The 24,316-nt window shown below is 40.3% G+C and overlaps 1 protein-coding gene across 1 annotated transcript in view; it reads right to left on the bottom strand.

The window, feature by feature from the left end:
* Window positions 1–3,777: 3,777 nt before the first annotated feature.
* The window catches only part of LAMB4 (laminin subunit beta 4), a 112,938-nt gene continuing 92,399 nt past the window's right edge, over window positions 3,778–24,316 (bottom strand). The window contains 10 exon segments of the mRNA XM_065883543.1: window positions 3,778–3,917; window positions 11,145–11,189; window positions 11,192–11,294; window positions 12,610–12,686; window positions 12,689–12,776; window positions 15,323–15,461; window positions 18,398–18,493; window positions 18,495–18,604; window positions 22,322–22,325; window positions 22,811–22,950. Of these exon segments, the coding sequence (XP_065739615.1) occupies window positions 3,778–3,917; window positions 11,145–11,189; window positions 11,192–11,294; window positions 12,610–12,686; window positions 12,689–12,776; window positions 15,323–15,461; window positions 18,398–18,493; window positions 18,495–18,604; window positions 22,322–22,325; window positions 22,811–22,950 (942 nt within the window).

Raw genomic sequence — 24,316 nt, 5'->3', positions numbered from 1 at the left:
TGTCTCTAAGGAAGTCTCTTGTCACCTGACAACACAACAGTTGTTCCACTGACTGGAATACATACCATTTCCCAGTTTTTCAGGCTTCTCATGCTAAAGGATAAACAAGACAAAATAATGGGGGGGGATTATAATTTTGACTGGGGTCATTGATCTCGATTTTTAAAGGGAAATAGAGCTGCTGGTGCACAGTGGCTAGAATCTGGACAGTCTACTCTTGCCATGTCCCAGGGAAAAATATAAGAGCAATCTCCTCCATTTGTGCAGGACCTTCCAAGGCTCAGAATCCTCAGGAAAGAAAGTTTGGGTCTCTCTACCTGGCAAAGAGATGCTTGCTGAAGACAGAATATAAAGATCAGAAATCCAGACTACAGCTTCTTGAGTAGTTACAGACGTCTGCAACCTCAATCTGTGTTTCTCAATATGTGATATTTTATAGGTACTTATAGTTTTATTATGAAATAGAAAATATACTTAACTTTTTAATCCCTTTCCCCACTGCTATTCTGTACTTAGCATATGTTGGTAGTAAACGTTACCATTTTGATTTATGAATTCAGTACATCAAGACAGACTTGTAACACAGGTAGAAAAGGAACAGAGTTCAGCTGGAGACGCCGCCTGAGAGCTGGATGCACTGGGTGAGTGATGGGATCTTAGGTTGGCTCCCCTGAAGACCGGGGATATGCTTTCAGATTGGCTGAGTGAATGCAACACTGTGTTTGGTGGAAACATTTGCTTTTGTTTTAGAAGAAAAGATGGAATGAAGAATGTATTATGATATTAGGAAGTCAAAGAGGTGGGCTAGAATGGAAATTTGTAATTCATTGATGCCTGGAAGCAAAATCCTTCCTACCTTGGAAGAGTCCAAATTAGGTGGAAGCAAAATTCCCCTCCCACCAGAGCGCAAGCGGGCAGACATTCTCTCTTCTCACTCCCTGGCAGCCAGGGCACATGAGAAGGCTCAGCCCACTGGGCACTTCTACTAGGGATGTTGAGTCATGAGAAAGTGACACAATGGGGACTTCCCTGGTGGCTCAGTGGTTAAGAATCTGCCTGCCAATGCAGGGGACACGGGTTCGATCCCTGGCCCGGGAAGACCCCACATGCCACAGAGCAAGTAAGCCCATGTGCCACAACTACTGAGCATGCACTCTGGAGCCCACGAGCCACAACTACTGAGCCCCCCCACCACAACTACTGAAACCCGTGCGCCCTAGAACCCATGCTCCGCAATGAGAAGCCACTGCAATAAGCCCACACACCGCAACGAAGAGTAGCTCGCGCTCGCAGCAGCTAGAGAAAGCCCGCATAGCAACAAAGATCCAACACAGCCAATAAATAAATTAATCAAAAAAAAGTGACACTAGCGGCCGGGACGGCTGGACATTAACAGGATGGTGGAGAGTGTCTATCAGGGCCAGCAAGAGCATCCTTACCTGAGTGTCCCTGAGGTGTGATCTTGAATATACGCCCAGATGCATAATTGTCCTTGGTTACATTTTCTCCAGCCATTTCTTCAATTTTATGTGCTTTCAGATATCCTTCTTGTAAATTCCCTTCCTACTTGATAAACTCTCCTTGGTTTTCAGTGTTTGTAATCAAGAACTCAGACTGGGAAAACCATAATATTTAGTTGGTTTTTTATGTTTAGTTATTTGGATTCTTTTCATTTTACCATAAGTAGTGCGGCAATGAATTATCCCCAAAGCTCCTCTCCCCAGCCCCCCGTGTTTAAGATTTTTTTCTTAATGTACAGGTTTAACTGGTCTCAGGATAGATCATGCTATACATTGTCAAATTACTTCACAGTGAATAGGAGATACTGTTTTCACTGAATCTTTGTCTTGGTCACATCAAACTGATACAGCACGTAATAGAAGTTAAGATGATTTATCTGACATAACCGAGGAATGAGATTTTCCACCTATGTACATTTTAAAAAAGATAACCAAAGCTTACTATTTTCAACACCAAAGTTTAGAAACCATAATCCCTTTTTAGTTACAGTCTTTCCAAAGTACATCACATATTTCCAACCTCATCAAACTGCAATCCCTGGAGGCCCACAGAGATGATGGGTTTACCTTTGCCCTTGCACTTGATTCCCCAGATCACTGTGCTTTCCTCATGACTGGGGAATTTTCGGTCTCTCTGGAACTCAACAGCCTCCCCAGATAGAGGACAGAAACTCTTCCCTCTTTAACCCTTTCCTCACTCTCTGGCCTATCACTTGTAGAGTCTGCCCACTGTAAAGGTAAAACAACTGAACATAGCTATTTCAAACAGATCACCATGCTTGCAAAACTAAGTCTATCATTTGTACCAAGTTGAAAGTCATCATCCTAGTGGGAAAGCTGGAGTGTGTTCCACTCTCTACATTGGCGTAAACAATCATGTTTGTGATAGTGTTCTTCGTCTGGTTCATTCTGTGGGCTGTTCGTTGGTGGAAGTTTCCAAAAGTCCAAGTGCTGGATGTGTGGAGGATTACAACCATGTATTTCCAGAGACACTTCTGGGGTGGTCCTTCCCATAGAAAAGTTTCATCCTATTCTTCAGAAACACCTGCGATTTTCCTTAGTAACCTACATCTAAAGAAATTCCATACTTATATGGAGTCCTAAAGCTCCATTGTTGCCTTTTTTAATCCATCTGTTATGAGTCAGTCCTTAATGGAAATGGTTCCAGCTGCTTTTTCTCTTTTATACATCAGTGTTGATGTATATGATTTCTCATTCACAAACGTGAATTGAAACGTTCAAATTCCCTTAAAATAATCCCTCCAAAGGGCAGTGTTCACAGTGTGCTCTGTCATACAACATACATGCAAGAAAAGCTAATATGAAATCACAGATCCATTCTGAAATGAAACAATCTGATCTTTTATACTAAACAATAGCAACATGATTGCTAGTCTTTTAAAAATGAGCAGTAGATCTTACAGCAAAAATGCTTGCAGACAGATTATGAAAAGTAGCTCAATATTTATCTTCTTGTATATTGTTCTAGTGCCATTTGGGAAAAACAGAATCCTTTGGTTGAGAGAATGAATATGTAGGAGAGTGGGTGTAAAAATGAGTTATATTTTGAACTGTATGCGTTCTATTCAGAACAGAATAAGAGTTTTACAGACAAAGCAAATCCAAAGAGAAACTACAGAACAGTCTAGTATATCCCATCCATATTTATGCCATCCTAGTATTAGAAATATTGATTTAAATTTGTTTAAATTTATTTTATTGTGGTAAGAACATTTAATGAGATTTACACTCAACGCTTAAGTGTACATTATCATTGACTATATGTATAACATAAGGTAGATCTCTAGAACTTACTCATCTTGCTTAACTGAAACTTTACTCCCATTGATGAGAACTCCCTACTCCCCCCACCCCAGCTGCTAGCAACTTATTTAACACTTAGGTTCACTGGACTGAAATGAGTTTGAATACATACTTATTTGTAGATTTGTACTTGTTATATGTACATATGTCTATATCTATTGTATGTCATACTTAGGCTATGAAAGGAAAGGAAGGCAAAAGGAAAGGTTTCCGAAACCAGAGATGATCCCTTTACTACTCCCTTTCTATTCCATATAAAGTGGCATTGCCTTGGCCAAGCTTCACTCCCGAGCTACACTGAGCAAGGAGAGGGCTCAGGGACAGAGGCAGAAGAGGCTGACCATTTGTGCGTCCCAACTTCAGCACTGCACCTCAGGTTTGCTCATGAGAAGCCAGAAACGAAGGCACAGGTGATTTTGCACTTTAACTCCGCCTAACTGTAGCAGGTAGCATATTTATTTTCTTGCTCAATAATTTCTTTTTTAATGGCAATGACTTGACCTTCCAACTGTTTCAGCTGATCAGCTTTTTCTTGTCTACTTAGATTCAAAGCTTGGATCTTTGTTTCTAAATCTTAAAGAAGAAAATGGAGTAAATGTTTAATTAGGTCCCATTTGTTTATTTTTATTTTCATTACTCTAGGAGGTGGATCAAAAGAGATCCTGCTGCGATTTATGTCAGAGTGTTCTGCTTATGTTTTCCTCTAAGAGTTTTATAGTATTCAGTCTTACATTTAGGTCTTTAATCCATTTTGAGTTTATTTTTGTGTATGGTGTTAGAAAATGTTCTAATTTCATTCTTTTACATGTAGCTGTCCAGTTTTCCCAGCACCACTTATTGAAGAGACTCTCTTTTCTCCATTGTATATTCTTGCCTCCTTTGCCACAAATTAGGTGACCATAGGTGCGTGGGTTTATCTCTGGAGTTTCTATCCTGTTCCACTGATCTATATTTCTGATTTTGTACCAGTACCATATTGTTTTGATTACTGTAGCTTTATAGTATAGTCTGAAGTCAGGAAACCTGATTCCTCCAGCTCCATTTCTCTTTCTCAAGATAGCTTTGGCTATTTGGGGTCTTCTGTGTGTCCATACAAATTAAAAATTGAGCTACCATATGATCCAGCAATCCCACTCCCAGGCATATATCCAGAGAAAACCATAATTTGAAAAGATACATGTACCCCCATATTCATTGCAGCACTATTTACAATAGCCAGGACATGGAAGCAATCTAAATGTCAATTGATGGATGAATGGATAAAGAAGATGTGGTACATATATATAATGGAATATTATTCAGCCGTAAAAAGAACAAAATAATGCCATTTGCAGCAACGTGGATGGACCTAGAGATTGTCATGCTGAGTCAAGTAAGTCAGACAGAGAAAGACAAATAACATATGACATTGCTTATATGTGGAACTAAAAAATGGTACAAATGAACTTATTTACAAAACAGAAATGGAGTCACAGATGTAGAAAACAAACTTACGGTTACCAAGGGGGGAAGGGGAGAAGGGATACACTGGGAGATTGGAATGGACATACACACACTACTAGGTATAAAATAGATAACTAATAAGGACCTACTGTATAGCACAGGAAACTCTACTCAATACTTTGTAATGACTTACAAGGGAAAAGAATCTACAAAAGAATGGTATATGTATATGTGTAACTGATTCACTTTGCTATACAGCAGAAACTAACATAACATTGTAAATCAACTGTACTCCAATAAAAAGTAATTTAAAAAAGTGGAGTAAATGATATCTATTTGATAGATTCCTCCTGGATACCCATGTTATACCAAACACAGGGATTTATATGTCAATTAAGGACATATTTAGTTTTCTGTTTTGATTCAATGGATAAAGCACTTATTTTCACCAGATTTCTCAAGGTTTTCACCTAAATCAGCAAAGTGATATTTTTGTCTAAAGCTAGTTAGAATTCATTAGAAATGAAAAGACAGAGGACAAGCCTTGATTGGATTTGGTGAAGTGCTGTATTTTCAAAGGTTTGTTCTTCCTATATTCACTTTTTTTTAAACATCTTTATTGGAGTATAATTGCTTTACAATGGTGTGTTAGTTTCTGCTTTATAACAAAGTGAATCAGTTATACATACACATATGTTCCCATCTCTCTTCCCTCTTGCATCTCCCTCCCTCCCACCCTCCCTATCCCACCCCTCTAGGTGGTCACAAAGCACCAAGCTGATCTCCCTGTGCCATGCGGCTGCTTCCCACTAGCTATCTACTTTACGTTTGGTAGTGTATATATGTCCATGCCACTCTCTCACTTTGTCACAGCTTACTCTTCCCCCTCCCCATATCCTCAAGTCCATTCTCTAGTAGGTCTGTGTCTTTATTCCTGTCTTGCCCCTAGGTTTTTTATGACCATTTTTTTTCTTAGATTCCATATATATGTGTTAGCATACAGTATCTGTTTTACTTTTTCTGACTTACTTCACTCTGTATGACAGACTCTGGGTCCATCCACCTCACTACAAATATCTCAATTTCGTTTCTTTTTATGGCTGAATAATATTCCATTGTATATATGTGCCACATCTTCTTTATCCATTCATCTGATGATGGACACGTAGGTTGCTTCCACGTCCTGGCTATTGTAAATAGAGCTGCAATGAACATTTTGGTACATGAGTCTTTTTGAATTACGGTTTTCTCAGGGTATATGCCCAGTAGTGGGATTGCTGGGTTGGATGGTAGTTCTATTTTTAGTTTTTTAAAGAACCTCCATACTGTTCCCCATAGTGGCTGTATCAATTTACATTCCCACCAACAGTGCAAGAGTGTTCCCTTTTCTCCACACCCCCTCCAGCATTTATTGTTTCTAGATTTTTTGATGATGGCCATTCTGACTGGTGTGAGATGATACCTCATTGTAGTTTTGATTTGCATTTCTCTAATGATTAATGATGTTGAGCATCCTTTCATGTGTTTGTTGGCAGTCTGTATATCTTCTTTGGAGAAATGTCTATTTAGGTCTTCTGCCCATTTTTATATTGGGTTGTTGTTTTGTTATTTAGCTGCTTGTAAATCTTGGAGATTAATCCTTTGTCAGTTGCTTCATTTGCAAATATTTTCTCCCATTCTGAGGGCTGTCTTTTGGTCTTGTTTATGGCTTCCTTTGCTGTGCAAAAGCTTTGAAGTTTCACTAGGTCCCATTTGTGTATTTTTGGTTTTATTTCCATTTCTCTAGGAGGTAGATCAAAAAGGATCTTGCTGTGATTTATGTCATGGAGTGTTCTGCCTATGTTTTCCTCTAAGAGTTTGATAGTGTCTGGCCTTACATTGAGGTCTTTAATCCATTTTGAGCTTATTTTTGTGTATGGTGTTAGGGACTGTTCTAACTTCATACTTTTACATGTACCTGTCCAGTTTTCCCAGCACCACTTATTGAAGAGGCTGTCTTTTCTCCACTGTATATTCTTGCCTCCTTTATCAAAGATAAGGCGACCATATGTGCATGGGTTTATCTCTGGGCTTTCTATCCTGTAAGGGTCCCTCACTTTAGGGCTTCCCAATCTTTCAGGAAACAGACTGAAGACATTTTTTTAAAAGACATGTTCATTTCTTCATTCTTCTCTGCTGATATGGAAGTCCCTGAACAATAAAAGCAAAGTGATGCTTTTCACTCTTATCCATCCATGCATCCATCTATGATTCCATCCATGCATCTATCCATGAATCCATCCATGTGTCCATCCATGCATCCATCCATCCACTCACTTATCCATTCTTCATCCAACAAATACCTGAGAATTATAGTAAACCCTAACCAGGAGCCCACAGAGTAGTGGATGGAAGAGGCACAGAGAGCTATAGTTAAGAGTGTGAACTGGCCTTTAGAAAAGAAACTGACCTTAGGTTGAAGTGGAACTTCTAAAGGAAGGAAGGTTAATGTTCCTCTCCACTTGGTCATATCACACCTGGATACTCAGTTGGTTTGGGGTAACTGTCAAACTAGCATGTAGCATGTGTTTAGAGAAACAAGCTAGATTGCTGGAGAAATATGAAATTGTCTTGTGAACAAAAGTTGAATTAACTTTTATGTTTACGTTTCATACAGAGAAAGAAGATTCAGGGCGTGTGCTATAGCTATTTTCAAGTATTTGTGGCCAGAAAAGCAGAGTAAATGTGTTTTTGGTCACCCTGAGGACACAGAATGAAATGAGCAGGTGAACGCTCCATGAAGGAAGATTTTTGTCTGAATACAGAGAACTTTCTAGTAGTCACAGCAGTTCAAAGACTAAGGAGCTGCTTTTGGAAGGTGGTGAGCATTCTATCGCCAGAAACTTTCAAATACGGGCCATTTGGGATTGAACAGGGGAGTCAGCATTGGAAGGGTATTTGTACGAAAAGAAAAACAGATCCTTGGGTTTCTACCAAGGAAGTTAACAAGATCGTGCTGGATACTTTTCATTTGCCCCACCAGATCCTTGACCCATCCTGCTCTGTGTCTTGGAAAGAAAGGCAGCCTCCACAGATGACATCACCTGGCTCCCTGGACCTCTGGCTTTCGTTCACACCCGGCCACTGGCCAGTTCTGAGAAGTGACCAGAGGGTGGCAAGAGCGAGCAGAACGCACCCTTGGTGAGCAGCAGGGTTCTGGCAGTCCTGCCCTCTCTCAAGTCCAGCTCCTGCAGGGTGGCCTCCTCCCTTCTGTCCTCGTGCTCACAGCGCTGCTTCCCAGCACACACACTCCTCCTTCCCGTGGCTCATTCAGGTCCAGGGATGCTAATGGCTTCTCTGCTGTCGCCCAGGGCCTCCACACCCTTGGTTGATTCCCTTAATTCCTGTGGTTTTTTTTTTTTTTTCTAGTTCCTTCCACCAAGAAATAGAGTCTATTTACCCTCTCTCCCCAAACCAGGTCCAGCTTTGCAAGTTGTTTTGACCAATAGAAAGTGGAAGAAATGATGTTGCTGGACCTCAATCAAGAGCCTCGCGCCTTCTGCCCATTCTTACGGAACCCTGTGACCACCAGGCTCTAAAGCAGCCTGGAATGAAAGACCCTGTGGAGAGAGGCCCAGCATCTCAGCCAAGCCTGGGCCCTGGCAGACCTGCCAGCTGACCCATAAGACAATGCAGCTGCTTGAGTAACAGCCCAGGAGAGACCTGCACCACCCGGACAACCCACACACACACAGAGCACGCTTGTTGTTCTAAGCCATTACATTGGGGGAACAGTTTGTGATGCAGTAAATAGATAAGTGAGACAACTCTGCTTATAAACGCACAATCGAGAATTACATCCAGGTATGCTTTTTGTTTCTTGCTGGGATGCTGACTGACACAAAGCTCCGCGGAGGGACCCTGGCTGCAGACTGGGGCCCACTCCCCACTCTCTCTGCTTTGACCTCGTCAAGTTAAGTCGGGACTCCTTTCTGGAATCCCATGGGCATCTCTTCCTAACCGAGGGGAATAGAGCACAGACCTTGTGGTTCAGCCTCTTCTCAAGTGGCAGAGCTGGGAAGATGGCCAAACCACTGTCTTAGTTTCCTATCTTGCTGAGTTGTGAAAACAGCCTTATGGTGAGAAGAAAACAAAAGTACTAGAATGCATTACTTTTGACCTGAGAAGTTGCCTGACTCAAACTTCTCTTCCAACCTAATTTTAAGAACTGTGAAAGTTTTAGTCTATGGGGAAAAGTGGAAACAATGTAGACCCTGACATAAAATATAAGACAGAAAAGGTCCTCCCGGTGTTTTTGTTCTCACAGGAAGGACCAAGGTCTGGGAATAACAGAAACTGATTTTTCATGGTATCGCCTATGGAGTGCAAGGTAAAAACATTTGTCTTTTTGAATCTTTCCTAGTATTTCCTTTTTAAAATTATTAAGAAGATACTGAAAGTGAAAAAAACTCACTACTTTTTACAACAATTCTGTAAATGTAAAAAGTAGTGTTTTCCTCTTCACCCTCCCTGCCCCCCCAGATATCTAATGGTAACAGTTTGGTATGTATTTTTCCTGACTTTGGCCCACACTAATGTTGCATTCTCATGATTTTCATTTCATAACAATGATATAAATAGTTGTAGGGCCAACGACTCATTTTATAATAAAGTAGCATTTGTAAGTGAGAGTTGGTTTTTTTTTTTTTTTTTGGCCCCGTCCTGTGGCATCTTAGTTCCCCTACCAGGCATCGAACCTGTGTCCTCTGCATTGGGAGTGCAGAGTCTTAACTGCTGGACTGCCAGGCAAGTCCCTGGGTTATTTTAGTATTTTGAGAGTTACTTATATTCGAAATGAATATGGCTAATTTTAAAGTTGTGGGAGACAATAAATACAACTAGAAGTAAAACTAGACCACTTATCATTCAATATTTCTTGATGATTTAGAGGTGGTTCAGGACATGATGACTGCCCAGATCATGAATATCAGCCGTGGAAAAAACCACTCTGATACCTTTCTGATTGTATGTGTTCTATGTTTGCTATACTTCTAGTGCATCAAAATTTCCATTTTTTTCAGGAGTATGTTTCCTTTCTGGATTGCTACCTGTAGACCCATGATAAATGACTTAGCACCCTAGAGTCTAGATCGTAACTCCAAAAAAGTAACTTGCAGGAGAGGAGAAAATGAGCAGCACAGCTTAGGACAGGGTTTCCCAACCTCGGCACTATTGATACTTCGGGCAGAATAATTGTTCATTATCAGGGGGATGTCCTGTGCATTACAGGACATTTAGCAACATCCCTGGCCTCCGTCCACTAGAATGTTAGTTGCACCACTAGTTGTGACACGCAGAAATGTATTCAGACATTTTTATCCCCAGGGGAGGGGATAAAATCACCCCTGGTTGAGAAGTACCAAGTTAGGACAAGGGCATTTCAAAGTGACCATAGGCAATCTCAGTGTGTTCCAATTAATGCAGACAGAGCTCATCAATCAATCAGGCACGAGGCATATTCCGTTACAGTCACAAACCCACCTCCTACTTCTCTCTCCTCGGTGGACTCAGAAGTGGTTAAACTGTGTCAATGATAAACTGAAATTGGCATATGTTCTACCAGAAAGGTGGAGTATTATGATGTTATTGTCAAACTGGGGGAGTGGGTAAAAGGATAGCGAGAACTACACATGGTCCAGGAATCCCGGATTTGTGTATATATCTGAGAAAACCAAATCTGTATCTCAAAGAGATATCTGTACTCCTGTGTTCACTGTAGCACTATTCACAACAGCCAAGACATGGAAACATCCTGAGCATCTGTCAACGGATGACTGGATAAGGAAAGTGTGAGACGCATATATACACACATCAGATATATACACATATATGTATAAATATAATTCATCATTACAAACAAGGAAATCCTGCCATTTGCAACAACATGAACGAACCTAGAGGACATTACGCTAAATGAAAATAAGCCAGACAGAGAAAGACAAATCTGTATGATATCACTTATATATGCAATCTAAAACATAAAAAAGTTGAACTCATAGAATGAGTAGAATGGTGGCTGCCAGAGGTTGGGGGATGGGGAAATGGGGGGAGATGTTGGTCAAAGAGTACAAACTTCCAGTTATAAGATGAATGGGTTCTGGGGATCAATCAGATTGTATTGTATATGTGAGTAGATCTGAAGCATTCTCACCACATACACACGAAAAGTAAACATGTGAGGTGGTGGACGTGTTAACTGTGGTAGTCATTTCACAATGTACACGTCCATCAAATCATCACGGGGTACACTTTAAATACATACAATTCTGTTTGCCAATTATACCTCAATAAAGCTGGGAACATCTAAAGAATAGATACCTGTTATTCTTCTTATCTTGTCCTCTGTATCTGCAGCCAGTTTGCTGCATCTCTTAGCTGTTTCACTTTCCCTAAGGTTTCCTTTGTCAGTCCTGGCGCGCTTGTCTTATGCTGAAGAATAGCTTATTGACATTGTAGCTCAACAAGCTCCTGTAACAAAGCAATACTCCCGTCATCAGAAAATATTTATAAAGCATGCACACGTGTGTGATGTTTGCCTGATAATGTTCATAAAAGGGATAAGCGGCAACCATCATCCAGTCAGTGACGCTTGAGTCACTCTGATATTTCCGACAGGGCTTTTATTTGCATGGTTTGGGTCGTTTTTTTCAGGTTGAAAAGATGCTCAGCTTTAGTTAGTCACAAATAAAATGTTTCTGTTACAAAATATCAAGGCTTTTCTCACGTTAAGGCAACGATTTGTCCTGAACTATGTTAAGGTCAGAGATAACAGAGGACAGAACTGAGCCAGTTCTGCCCGTGACAAACGTTTGGTTCAGTTGGGTCGAACAGCTGCAAGTGCAAGGTGAAGGTCAGAGAGAGTGGTGAAGGTTCAGAAGCAGCAAGGACACAGTATTTGGTTGGCATAAAGGTGAAAGGGGCATGAGGAAGGAAGGGAGGCAGGGAGGCAGGAGGGTATGAAGGGCTCCTCGCGTTTAGAAGAGAAATCTTCAGGGTCAGCCTGAGTGGTTGACAACTTGGAACGTTACATAGATGAATAACCACCAGACCCAGGAATGCACTATGGAAGTGGTAGAGGGTGGGCAGGAATCACCTTTCTCAACCTCTGTTCCACAGAAAATGCCCTCAACTCCCAAGTCAGTGGAAAATGTACCCAGCACATTAGGAATTAAGAGCAAGAGAATACACCAGTTACAAGAACACTTCAACCTCTTTCTTTTGCTTAAGCTGCTATATTAATGTGACCAACCAAAGATTTCCTGCTAAGAAAATGAGTTGATAGCTTCTTTCAGCAACCGAAATGAACAGGCCATTTTCCACAACTGTTTCATGAATCACTCTGATTTTTGTAACTTGATCTATTCTCTTTGGCAGATGACTTTCACTTCTTTGTTTTGTGATTTAATTAGAGTAAAGGGATCAATCAGATTGTATTGTATATGTGGGCAGATCTGAATACATACAGTATAGATCCATGACATAAATTGTGAATGGTTGGAAGTTTAGGAAAAATTTGCCTAAGATGTCACTAGTAATATGGGATGCGTAGATGGGGCTAAACAACTCTTAACATAATCTGGCCAAAAACCTGTCTTCTCTGGAGACAGCACTTGACTTACAGAAGCATCTCCATGCCCAGCGGGGTCCCTACAAACATGCACTGCTGAGCATGGGCCAGCACTAAAGGAAATGCTGACAAGTGGCACAAAAATCTGGGGTGAAGGGATTATCCTTCAAAGAAGCACGGTTGTCTGCTCTTAGTGGCAGGGGTAGGACCAGCGACCTCCTCAAGGCCCCCAGTCTGGCGCCCGGCCGATTCAGCCTGAGCTCCCACACAGACGGCCTCGTCTCTATTCCTTTCAACTTGGTCTGCAGCCGGGCAAGTCCACCCTCCAGCGCTGACTGTTGCTTTGCTAAATCCAGCTCAGTCTCCCGGGCCTGATTTTCAGCCTGTTGTTGGTTGAAAGACCAGGAAGGAGACAGTCTCTCTATGTAACAAAGAAGAAAATACATGATGTAATGAGCCCTCTGAAGACAAGCTAGGTGTAAAGGGAAAAGAAATCATTCCTTTGCTTTTTCTGTTCCTTAAAAAAAAGTTATAAAAAATATTTCAGACAGACAAGAGGTTCTAGGAGAAGATGTGGCACGTATCTGTGTACTCACCAGCTGGCTTAAGAATAAGTATTGCCAGTGAGCCGAGACCCTGGGTGTACCACCATCATCACCCCCTCCCCCACAAAGGTCACCACTACTCTGAATCTAATATTTCTCATTCCATATACTTCTACATGCTTTGAACTCTATCTTATTTGGTATTTCTAACAATATACAGTATTTTCTACTTTTAAACTTTATGCAAGTACATCATCCTGTGTATTTCTGCAGCTTGAATTTTTTAATTCAAAATTACCCTAGTACAGGTCACCTAAGTTAATTTGCATAACTCTTTTTATTCTTTTCTTATTCTTTATTTTTTTAATTCTTTACTCACTTTTACCAATTGAAAGTGTTCCATTGTTTGAATATACAAAAATTTATTTTTCTATTTTCCGATGGATGTAGGTGGCTTCTAATTTTTTTCTCCCTTATAAACAATACCTCATACTTGTTTCTTATTTCGGCGACTATACTTGTCACGTCTAGAAGTCTGACAGGTCATTTGTTATCTCTTGTCTCTTGTTCTTTGGTCAAACTTTCATGCCTTCTTTGATTTTTCTTACCAATAATGGTAATACCCAAAGTCTCCTGCATTCTGACTCTGTTTACTGCCACTGATGGCCTCTTGCTTAAGGCAATTTGTTTCTTTATTGTGTGTTTTAAGGGAATCCTTTGAGGCTTGGTTTTAAGGTACATTCCTTTGGCAAGGATTTCTTATTGCCTCTGTCAGGCATCTGAGGGCCCTGACAACCCAGGACCACTTTAAATGACATTTTTAGCTTGGTTTACCAGGGCCACCCAGGTAGTACGAATTCTGGCCTCATCTCACCTGAGAGCCAGCTTGTTAATAATTCTTAGTGAAGACTCTCCCCCTCCATGTACAGGCTAATATCTTTACTGCCTCTTCCTCTCTCTGAAATAGTTTAACATTTCCTTGAGGGTTTGCCTTTTGGGGTCTCCTCTCTATGCAGGGGTCTCATCCCCTCCTTGCATGGGGTTCATTTTCTATTACTCATGGCAGCCAGGGAAACCAACAGCTTTAATACACCAGGGACTGACAGCTGCCCTCTGCCTGCCATCAGGTTCATGCTTCATTATCTGTCTCGATCATGTTTTCCGGTCATTATTGGCCTCTGAAGATTTCCTCCATTTTTTACCAGTTCAGCTGTGCATTTTAAAAATTGTTAAAATATCTAACATTTTCAGGTTTTTTTCTACTAGATGGCTCCTTGATATACTGGTCCACCGTGCTGTTAGAAATCGAAGCCCCTTCCTAGGCCCTCAGGCATAGGTGGGAGTTTTTCTAGAGCAGGACTCTTGAAGCTTTTTCTGGAAAGGGCCTGCTAGTAAATATTTTACACTTCGTGGTCCATAAAATCTCTGTTGCAACTATTCAACTCTGTGCCATTGTAGTGCAACAGCATCCATGGACAATACGTGGCTGAATTCCAATAAAATGGTGTGACTTTTGATACAACAGTTGGTGGGTCCCTGTGGCCCTTGGGCTGTATTTTGCCAACCCCTGTTCTAGAGTAGATGCCTAGAAGGGGAAAACCTGGAAACCGTCTTTATTTTTTGCTCCCGTATATATGCAACCTCTTCAGATCTGAGCTTTTTATTGCCAGGTGCATGACTTCCTGTGCTGGTGCTTTCTGCTTTTCTTTTCAGGATGCATGTACTTAGATATCTAAGACTCCGGGGAAGAACAGAGACTGAGAAGCTTGCAATCTGCTGGGAAGAGGATGTGCTGGAGAGAGATGCATCACAGACTCCCAGTCTAGGTCCTGATCTGTCCTCCAGCTGCCAGGCTTCCTCTTCTGGATCTATCCCCTGGGTTAAACCGTGGCTTTATTCCTGCCAAACAGTGGATGGAACCCTTTCTTTCAGGTAAGATAGTCTTTCAGTCTTAGGAAACGCTCATGAGATTTCACGCATATTTTGTTATAAAAATCTGGCAACAATTAACTTAATTTCTTTGGTTGGTGAGCTTTCAGAAGTCCATTACTTTCCCTGGTATCAGAAGGGATAAATACTGCCCTCACATCTACCATTAATTAGCTGCGAGACGTTAGGTAAGTGACTTAACCTCCTCGAGTCTTAGTTTCTTCATCTACAAGCTGATGGCAGCAACACCTGCTTTGTCCCCCAGGCTTGGTCAACAGTGAGATGAAATAATGCTGGGATAACTCTGTAGAACGTTAATTAAACGCATGATACTATCATAATCTTATTTATCATCATAATAATTCCATCAGACAGGTAAGATGAGATATAAAAACTGTGCTGTCTTCACACTCAAAGTCTATTTCAGGTTAGTTTCAAGGAGGATAGAGAAATACCTGCAGTGCGTTCTTTTTTATTTTTGTTATCTGGGCTGTCAGCTGTGTGATGGTAGAATCTGCCCGTACTTGAGTGATTTGAACTTGTTGCAACTTATTCAACGTTTTGTCGAGATTTAACAGAACATTTGCTGCTTTTCTAAGATATTAACATATCAGATTAGATAAATATACAATTATTCATTTATTTCACCTTGAGAGTTCATTCGACTCAACAAAAACTTTACTGAATTATTCATAAAGTCAACTGAAATCACTCTTAAGCGAGGCAAAGTGCTGAAGTCTTCCTCTTGAGACATAGGTACATTTAGATGCCAGTAAAAGCACATACATATGCATGCATAGATACAGATTTTGCCAGATATGGAAATCAAGGATACAGGTCTCGTTTCTTCTTAACTTGTCATAAGCAGAGAGGTTTGGGGGATAAAACTGCCAAGCTGGGAACAACAAAAAACTATCTTCGGCCAATTCCAGTTTTCTGATTTCTCAAACTTAAGTAACGCTCTTGAAATCCTGATTGGAGTAGGGGGCGGGGTAGTCAAGAGGCTCCAGAGGGAGCAAAAGAGAACGAAAGGCCCTGCGTTTTCAGGCTGTGTTTATTCAGGTTTATTTAAGCTTCGCTGACATTCCAGCTGCCCAGAGGCCCAGTCAGAGGTTACCATCACAAGCTTTCCAGGTGATAGTCTATTTTACAGAAGTGAGCACACCTCAAGTCAACATTCACCAGATACTTAGGTCTGTGGGCTCAGAGGCACCTTTGCAAGAAGGTACAAAGTCAGGGAACTAGATCTTAGCAGAGGCATCAATAGAAACGCTTGTGTGAGAGCAAAAATAGCTAAATGGCAAAACAACCCCTTCCCCATCCAACCCAGCCTCTCCCCTTCCAGTGATAATCTTTCTCTCCGTTGAAGAGAAAAAAAAAAAAACACACAACTTTTTTTTTTTTTAAGAGCAGTTTAAGTTCACAGCACAATTGAGAGGAAGGTGCAGGGATTTCCCACACACTCCCTGCCCTCACACATGCATAACCTGCCCAATTATCAACATCCTGCACCAGAGGGTCCATTTGTTACAAATGATGAACCTATACTGACACATCGTAAACACCCGAAGTCCACAGTTTACATTAGGGCTCACTCTTGGTGTTGTCCATTCTATGGGTCTGGATAAACTTATAATGACATGTATTTATCATTATAGTATCAAACTGAGTATTTCCACTGTCCTAAAATTCCTGTGCTTGCCTATTCATCCTTCCCCTCAACCCCTGCAACCACTGATCTTTTTTCACTGTGTCTCCATAGTTTTGCCTTTTCCAGAACGTCCTATAGTTGGAATCATACAGTATATTGCTCTCCCTTTCTATACTTTTTTTCCTCTACAATTACAGTGAGGGTTCTGGAGGCTTTCCTTCTCATAACTCACCCCTCCCCCATATCTTTTTACTGAATTCTTTTTTTCCTTTAGATTTTCAATGTACTGCTCATTATAGGAAATTGAGAAAGTACCCCAATAAAAGAAGAAAGAAGAAAAAAATATCAGGGAGGGAAAATTTACCAGTAATCCTACCACCTGTTAAGATATTGGCACATGCTAGCATTTTTGTCCTACCGGTTTTTTTGTTTTCATGATTGAGATCCTCTTCTACGTATAATCTGTTATATATATTTTTTTTTAATGAAGATTTTTTTAACATCTTTATTGGGGTATAATTGCTTTACAGTGGTGTGTTAGTTTCTGCTTTATAACAAAGTGAATCAGTTATACATATACATATGTTCCCATATCTCTTGCGTCTCCCTCCCTCCCACCCTCCCTATCCCACCCCTCCAGGCAGTCACAAAGCACCCAGCTGATATCCCTGTGCTCTTTTTACAAGCATTAACATTACACTGTAAGAATCTCTGCATGTTACTAAAAATCCTTCGTCAACATCATTTTTAATTGCTGCATGATTGTGTCCAGTTGCTTAATCTTCCTAGTTTGAAATATTAAAACCAGAAGGGGCTGGGCTTTCAGTGGAGTCTGATGCACTTCACTTGTAGAGGTGGATGATGAGACAGTGAAGGCAGCTCAGGTATCAACTCTGCTTCTGGGGGTCCAAAAATGGTGATGGGTGTTGATGATGGTACCATCATCCACTGACCCTACGACCTGGATTCACAGCACCCCATGATCCTAAAAACATCAAGGTGGCTTTTCCTCTTTGCTTGGCTAAGTCGACAAGGGCAAAAGGAAGCAAGAGTTGGTTGACTTTGTGTACCGCATGTATCATTCTACTCCTGTATTACTCCGGGGGCACTAGTGTTCATTTCTTCTCTGTCTCACCGTCATATTTTTAATGTGATATACTTTCTTTAATCTAGATTTTCGAAGTACTGATATTGTAGTAAATACAGAAAGAAACAAAAATAGGTATGCAAGACGTAGAGAATGGACTTGAGGACACGGGGAGGGGGAAGGGTAAGCTGGGACGAAGTGAGAGAGTGGCATGGACATATATACACTACCAAATGTAAAATAGATAGCTAGTGGGAAGCAGCCACATAGCACAGGGAGATCAGCTCGGTGCTTTGTGACCACCTAGAGGGGTGGGAGGGAGACATAAGAGGGAGGAGGTATGGAGATATACGTATATGTATAGCTGATTCACTTTGTAATACAGCAGAAACTAACACACCATTGTAAAGCAATTATACTCCAATAAAGACTTTTTAAAAAATAAATAGGTATGCAAGAAAGGAAGAATACACAGTCCCAGCACTTGTTAAGATACTGGCATGTAATTAATACATGGCATTTATTGGTGTACATTGGTATAAGGAGATAACAGACACTGGAAGGGCATTCAGAGACTAAGGAAAATGGGAAACAAGCATCTCTGCACAATGCCTCCCAGCTTCCCAGCTTTCTGGGGCACCTCCACAGACAGCTTAGCCCTCATTTTGGGCAACGAACTATCAGAGGGTAATTTCATTTGAACGTTATAGCTCCTTAGGCAAATATTTTTCAGATGGCCTTTTGGCAGATGGCCTGTTAAGAGAAGGAGGAGAATATTAATACTGTACTTACTCAGCTGCTTTTGCCTTCACCAAAACCTTTCAGGCTCCATCTGCTGCTGTATGTAGCCTGTTCTCCTCTGTCCTGTAGTCCTCACAGAGTTGCAAGTTTCCGTATTTCGTCAAATTCATGGGTCAAATTTTGCGATGTTACTGGTAGGTGGATGTCAAGTACACGATTTGCAACCCTCTCTATGTCCTCTGGAGGCGCGTTATCCTCCTAAATAAGAAGATGGGTTTTAGGTAATTGTGTCTCCTTATCATTCTACCTTGTAAATATCACCACAATGAATTCTAAGTTAATTTGCATTTGATGATGTGTCCCTAGAATACAGGGATTATTGTATATGTCTCACAGATGCTTCTTCGTCCTCTATTTTCCCTTCTCTCTGAAAGAAATGCTGCTTACGTAAAGCTGAATTCATTCAATGCTTGTTGGAAAAACAAAAAATGACAGATTTGGAATACTGCGTGTGCTACAAAATGTCCTCACAAGAATTGCTTACTATAAGTACAGATTCAAAAGCAATTAAAATGTTTAGATGTCATTAAGATTCAAACACAATGGCAAACTATTATATATAGGATGGATAAACAACAAGGTCCTACTGTATAGCACAGGGAACTATCTTCAATACCTTGTGATAAACCATAATGGAAAAGATAAAAAAGAATGTACATATGTATAACTGCATCACTTAGCTATATAGCAGAAATTAACAACATTATAAATCAACTATACTTCAATTTAAAAAAAGAGATTCGGGCTTCCCTGGTGGCGCAGTGGTTAAGAGTCTGCCTGCCGATGCAGGGAACGCGGGTTCGTGCCCCGGTCCGGGAAGATCCCACATGCCATGGAGCGGCTGGGCCCGTGAGCCATGGCCACTGAGCCTGCGCGTCCGGAGCCTGTACTCCGCAACAGGAGAGGCCGCAACACTGAGAGGCCCGTGTACCGCAAAAAAAAAAAAAAAAAAAAGAAAAGAAAAAAGAGATTCAAATACCATGAATGAGACAATGGGGAAGCACTGGGTTTGGACTCAACAAAACTCTACTCTAATCCTCCATGACATTAAAAAGGCTCACAGTTTTTGCTCACCAGCATAATTGGGCGATTATAACTGATGCTACTGCTCAAGGGCCTATTTTGAGAGGGGATGCAACAAAACAGAGTAATTTACAGTATGATTAACGTATTGTAAAGAAACTTCTAGGGAACTCCCTGGTGGTCCAGTGGTTGGCATTCTGTGCTTCCCTGGCAGGGGTCATGGGTTCGATCTCTGATTGGGGAACTAGGAGCCCGCATGCCGCCAAGTGCAGCCCGGGGACGGGGACGGGGGTGAGGGGGGAGAAACCTTTAAATACATCTATGTCCTGCTTTTCAGAAGAATAAAATTGGCCCCCTTTGAGAACTAAAGCGCCTAAGATGGACTGTCAGGATGTGGGGTAATAGCTCTTTGTCTCTCTCTGGCTCCTTATCGAGGCACAGATGCTGAGTGCCACGGGGGAAGTTAGAGATGAATCAGACACAGATCTGATCCTCAAGGGGTTCACCACCAAGTGGGGAATTATAAGTCACTTTAGATGATTACTGGTCCCTTAAGAACAGAAGTGATAAACATAAGCCAGAATGATGTGGGGTTCAGAGGCAGGAGAAAATACTTCAGGAAGAACTTCAAGACGGCATTTAAACCCGGTCTTGGAGGCCCGCACAGATTACATTTGTGGAGACGTGCAGTGAGAAGAGGGGTAAGGGCATTCTCTGCCGAGGCCAAGCTCAGGGTGGAACAGGTAACAGTGCGTGGATCACTCCCGGCTGGCCAGTGGAGGGCGGGGGGGGGTCTAAAAAAGTAACTGAAAAAGCAAAAAAGTGTCTAAAAAAGTTAAAAAAAAGGAGTGGAAGTTCAGGAAGGCTGGGAGTAGATCACACATGCCCCTAAATGTGAGGCTAAGGAAACTGGACTTCATTCAAGAGACAATGTGGGGACTTCCCTGGTGGTTCGGTGGTTAAGACTCCACGCTCCCAATGCAGGAGGCCGTGGTTCGATCCCTGGTCAGGAAACTAGATTCCGCATGCGTGCTGCAACTAAAACCCGGCATAGCTAAATAAATAAGTAAATAAATATTTTTTTTAAAAAAGGACAATGGGAGGCCTGGATAGCTTTTCGTATTTGAGTGACATGACCCCAGTATACATCTTCTTTGCACTCATTTCTGCCTTAGCTATTCTTGTTTAATATATAAAAGGAATATTTAACTTCCTTTTTTTTTTTGGCCACACCCTGCGGCTTGTGGGATCTTAGTTCCCCGACCAGGGAATGAACCCAGGCCCTGGCAGTGAAAGCACAGAGTCCTAACCACTGGACCGCCAGGGAAGTCCCAAAAGGAATACTTTACTTCCTATGTTTTTGAAAAAAATGTGATGAGAATTTTTCATGAATAAATTAACACCATATTTTAAACAGAATCACGGAGTTGGCTCTTTCTAGAAATAGTAACTTTTGTTAAAAAAAAAAAAAGTTCTAATAAAGAGTGAATTGAATTTAACCCCGTATTCAGTCATGAAACATTTCTTGGCATTTATTATGAGATTAAAAATTCATATTCAAGTGATTATAAATTCACTTTCAGGAGAAGTGACACATAACTCTGTTAATAAGGAATTCAGACCGTAAGGAAAATATTAAGATGGTAAAAGAAGACCTGAATAGTGTGGCCACCATAAATGTAATGATCTTATTTGGGCTTTATAGCCAAGAAAAACAAAGAACTGGGTGGGTGAAGGGCACTGCTTCCTGGTGACCAAGAGTCTTGGACCCTGACCAGGAAAGTTCTTCTTATGGAATAGGATTTTTCTTGATGTCTAGTCTAATTTTTATTGTAATAATCTGAGTTTTTTTCCCCTAATTCCTTAGGCTAATTAAAGTGACATTTTCATTAGAAACTTATTTAGTAGCAATGAGAACTAGTATAGGAGTAGGCTCTGTGACCGTTGCTGGACCTGAGGACGCTGTGGCAGCTCTGATTTCGTTTTAGTTTTGGCGTCTGAATTGACTTGTATCTGCAGAAAGAGCTACTGTGTTCCTCACACAGTTCCTGGATTTGTGTCTAGTTAATATCAGTCCGTCTAGCTCGCTCACTGAAAACTTGCTTTTGAACAAACAAAATGTCCAGCTGACTGATCCCACACCCAATCATTTTTACTGCTTATTTTGGTCATTTTTACTGATCATTTTTACTCTCTATTTTTTTCTAATTTTGAAAATCAGGACTAAAGCTGCTAATACAATTTCTAGAAACAGTGAGATGGAAAGAATACTTGGCCACAGGGGTCTCTTACAAATAGACAGGTTTAATAAAGTGATTGCAAAGATTGTAACCGACGTCCCAACTGTCTATTAATTCATGTGGAGAATGTTAAATTATTGAATTTGGAAGATGGCTATAGGAAAGAAAGCCTCCTCAGATCAATTCCACGTACTGTTGTACCCAAACGACATTATTTACCGAAAGCGAGATTTCCCGTCAATTTCCAGCCGTACTATTTGATTTTTATCTTTAACTAATAGTTCTCTGGAGTTTAAAACAAACCTCTCCGAAAATAAGGCACAATGAAGGACACTAAGTTCAAAATTATAATTAATAATAATAATGAATCCAATAGTTCACCCTTTGGTCACAGAAAGCCAACACGAGTCTTGGAAAACAGTCAATGATAGTTATCTAAAATAACCAATATTTTAGACGCCACCTCACTTCAGTATTTGATATACTAACCAACAGCTGGCGTACCTTGATCTCACACACTCTGTCAGCAGAGAAAGTTGTGGAATCTGACAGGGTCTTCATGTTAGATTTTCCTTGTTTAAAAAAAAATAACTTTAAAGACCAAGTTCACTTCTTTGGAATTCTAACTAAATTCTACAATTTATTACTAAACTAATCTTACACAGAGAGCCATATTTTTTTTGATACAGAGTTAATATTTTGGAATTGTTTCCATGAAGAAATTTAAAATCAAGGAGTATATCATGTTTCTGATTTAGCCATGTCATTTCCAGTTAACGTAATTTGGAGTTGGTTGTGATGTTTGAGTATAAATTAAAAAAGGAAGAAAAAGGAGGAGGACGGGGAGAGAGAAGAAGAGGAAGAGTGTGTGGGAGGGACAGAAACTAGTCCTAATACTTTAAAAAAAATTTTTTTGTGTGGTACGCGGGCCTCTCACTGTTGTGGCCTCTCCCGTTGCAGAGCACAGGCTCCGGACGCGCAGGCTCAGTGGCCATGGCTCACGGGTCCAGCCGCTCTGCGGCATGTGGCATCCTCCCGGACCAGGGCATGAACCCGTGTCCCCTGCATTGGCAGGCGGACTCTCAACCACTGCGCCACCAGGGAAGCCCCAGTCCTAATATTAAAAAAAAAATTACCTAACAAGAACATTTTCAGTTTCTTGATTAAAAGACTCATTTTTTCTTCTTCAGATACACTTTGGTTGTTCATATTCCTCAGTTTCTCACTTAGCTGTAAGGCGTTGTTTTTGGAGACTTCTGCCAGTTTACTTATATTTTTGATCTGGAATAAGAAAAAAACAACAATGAGGCAAACATAACAATTAGGCACATTCTGTGACGTTTCCTTACTTAGCTGGACCAAACAGAGGTCACTAAAAATATAACAGAAGTCTACATGATTAAACAATAGATTCATGTTAAAGGACTCTTTTAAAAGTTGATATTATCTGTTTTCATTGCCACGTTTTCTTAATAATGTGAACTTATCTTTTAAAACATTACTAGTGATCAAAATTGTTATTTGAAAACAATTAATTGGTGTAGGACTAATGACTTTTCGTGATACAAATCGAAAACACAAATTCTGTTTTAATGACATTTTAGCATTCTATCATATCAACAAATGTCACAGAACTTACAGTGATCATTATGTTTAGTAAGTTGAGAAAATATTCTTTAATATAAGTTAAAATATTAAGTTTAAATAATAAGTTTAATATAAGTTAAAATACTCTTTTAAACATTCTTCTGATTCAGATAACGTACTTTCTTTGAGAGTAAAAAGAAAGCATTCTTCCTTTTAATAAACGACTTTGAACTCAGAGCAGGCTACAAAGATAAATTCCAGATACTGTGTACACTTGGTGGAGGAATGATAGAACTAAAATGTTTACAACCTAGAAGTGCAAATTCTTAACTGTGTGCTTTGAGAAAGGTCACGGACTTTTTCTGGGGATTCCAACAAATGAGAGAAAGAGAAAAAACAAAGAGAAATAGGACAATATCATCCGCAAGTTGAGCTGTATTTAATAAATTAACTGTGACAGAAGCAGGGCTAATTAGGATCAAACATAGTTAAGGAAAAAAGAAAATCTCATTTTATTTCCCCACAAAAATAGGCAGCCTAATTTAAGCCACACAGATTTTGTGGAAAAGGATTTAACGGTAGTCATTGGCAAATGATGAAACAAAAAGAAATATTTACATGATTAAAAATATGTAATTTAATTTTTTGGAGTTGTTCCTTAATTTTCTAGAACTTTTTAAACTTTAAAATGGGTAACAGTTGCTAAGAAAGATCTTAAAACTTCTCATCACAAGAAACAAAATGTAACTATGTGTGGTGATGAATGTTAACTGAGTTTATTGTGCTAATCATTTTGCAATACATACATATATCAAATCATTATGTTGTATACCTAAAACTAATACAACGTTCTATGTCAATTATATTTCAATAAGAAAATAAAAGGGAGAAGCAGTGAGTAAGAATGCATAGAAGTAAGATGAGACTTCCAGAAATAAATACTCTGGACAGGAAGCACCAAATTATACACATGAAATCTCAGTGTACATTAGTTGATGCCATATTCAGAAAGAAAGATTGCTAAATTACTTCACTCTTAAAACATCTCTCTGCAATCCAT

This window comes from Phocoena phocoena, chromosome 9 (assembly GCF_963924675.1).
Source record: "Phocoena phocoena chromosome 9, mPhoPho1.1, whole genome shotgun sequence".
Lineage (NCBI taxonomy): Eukaryota > Metazoa > Chordata > Mammalia > Artiodactyla > Phocoenidae > Phocoena > Phocoena phocoena.
The sequence above is the reverse complement of the archived record's forward strand: the minus strand, read 5'-3'. Positions and strand labels throughout refer to the sequence as shown.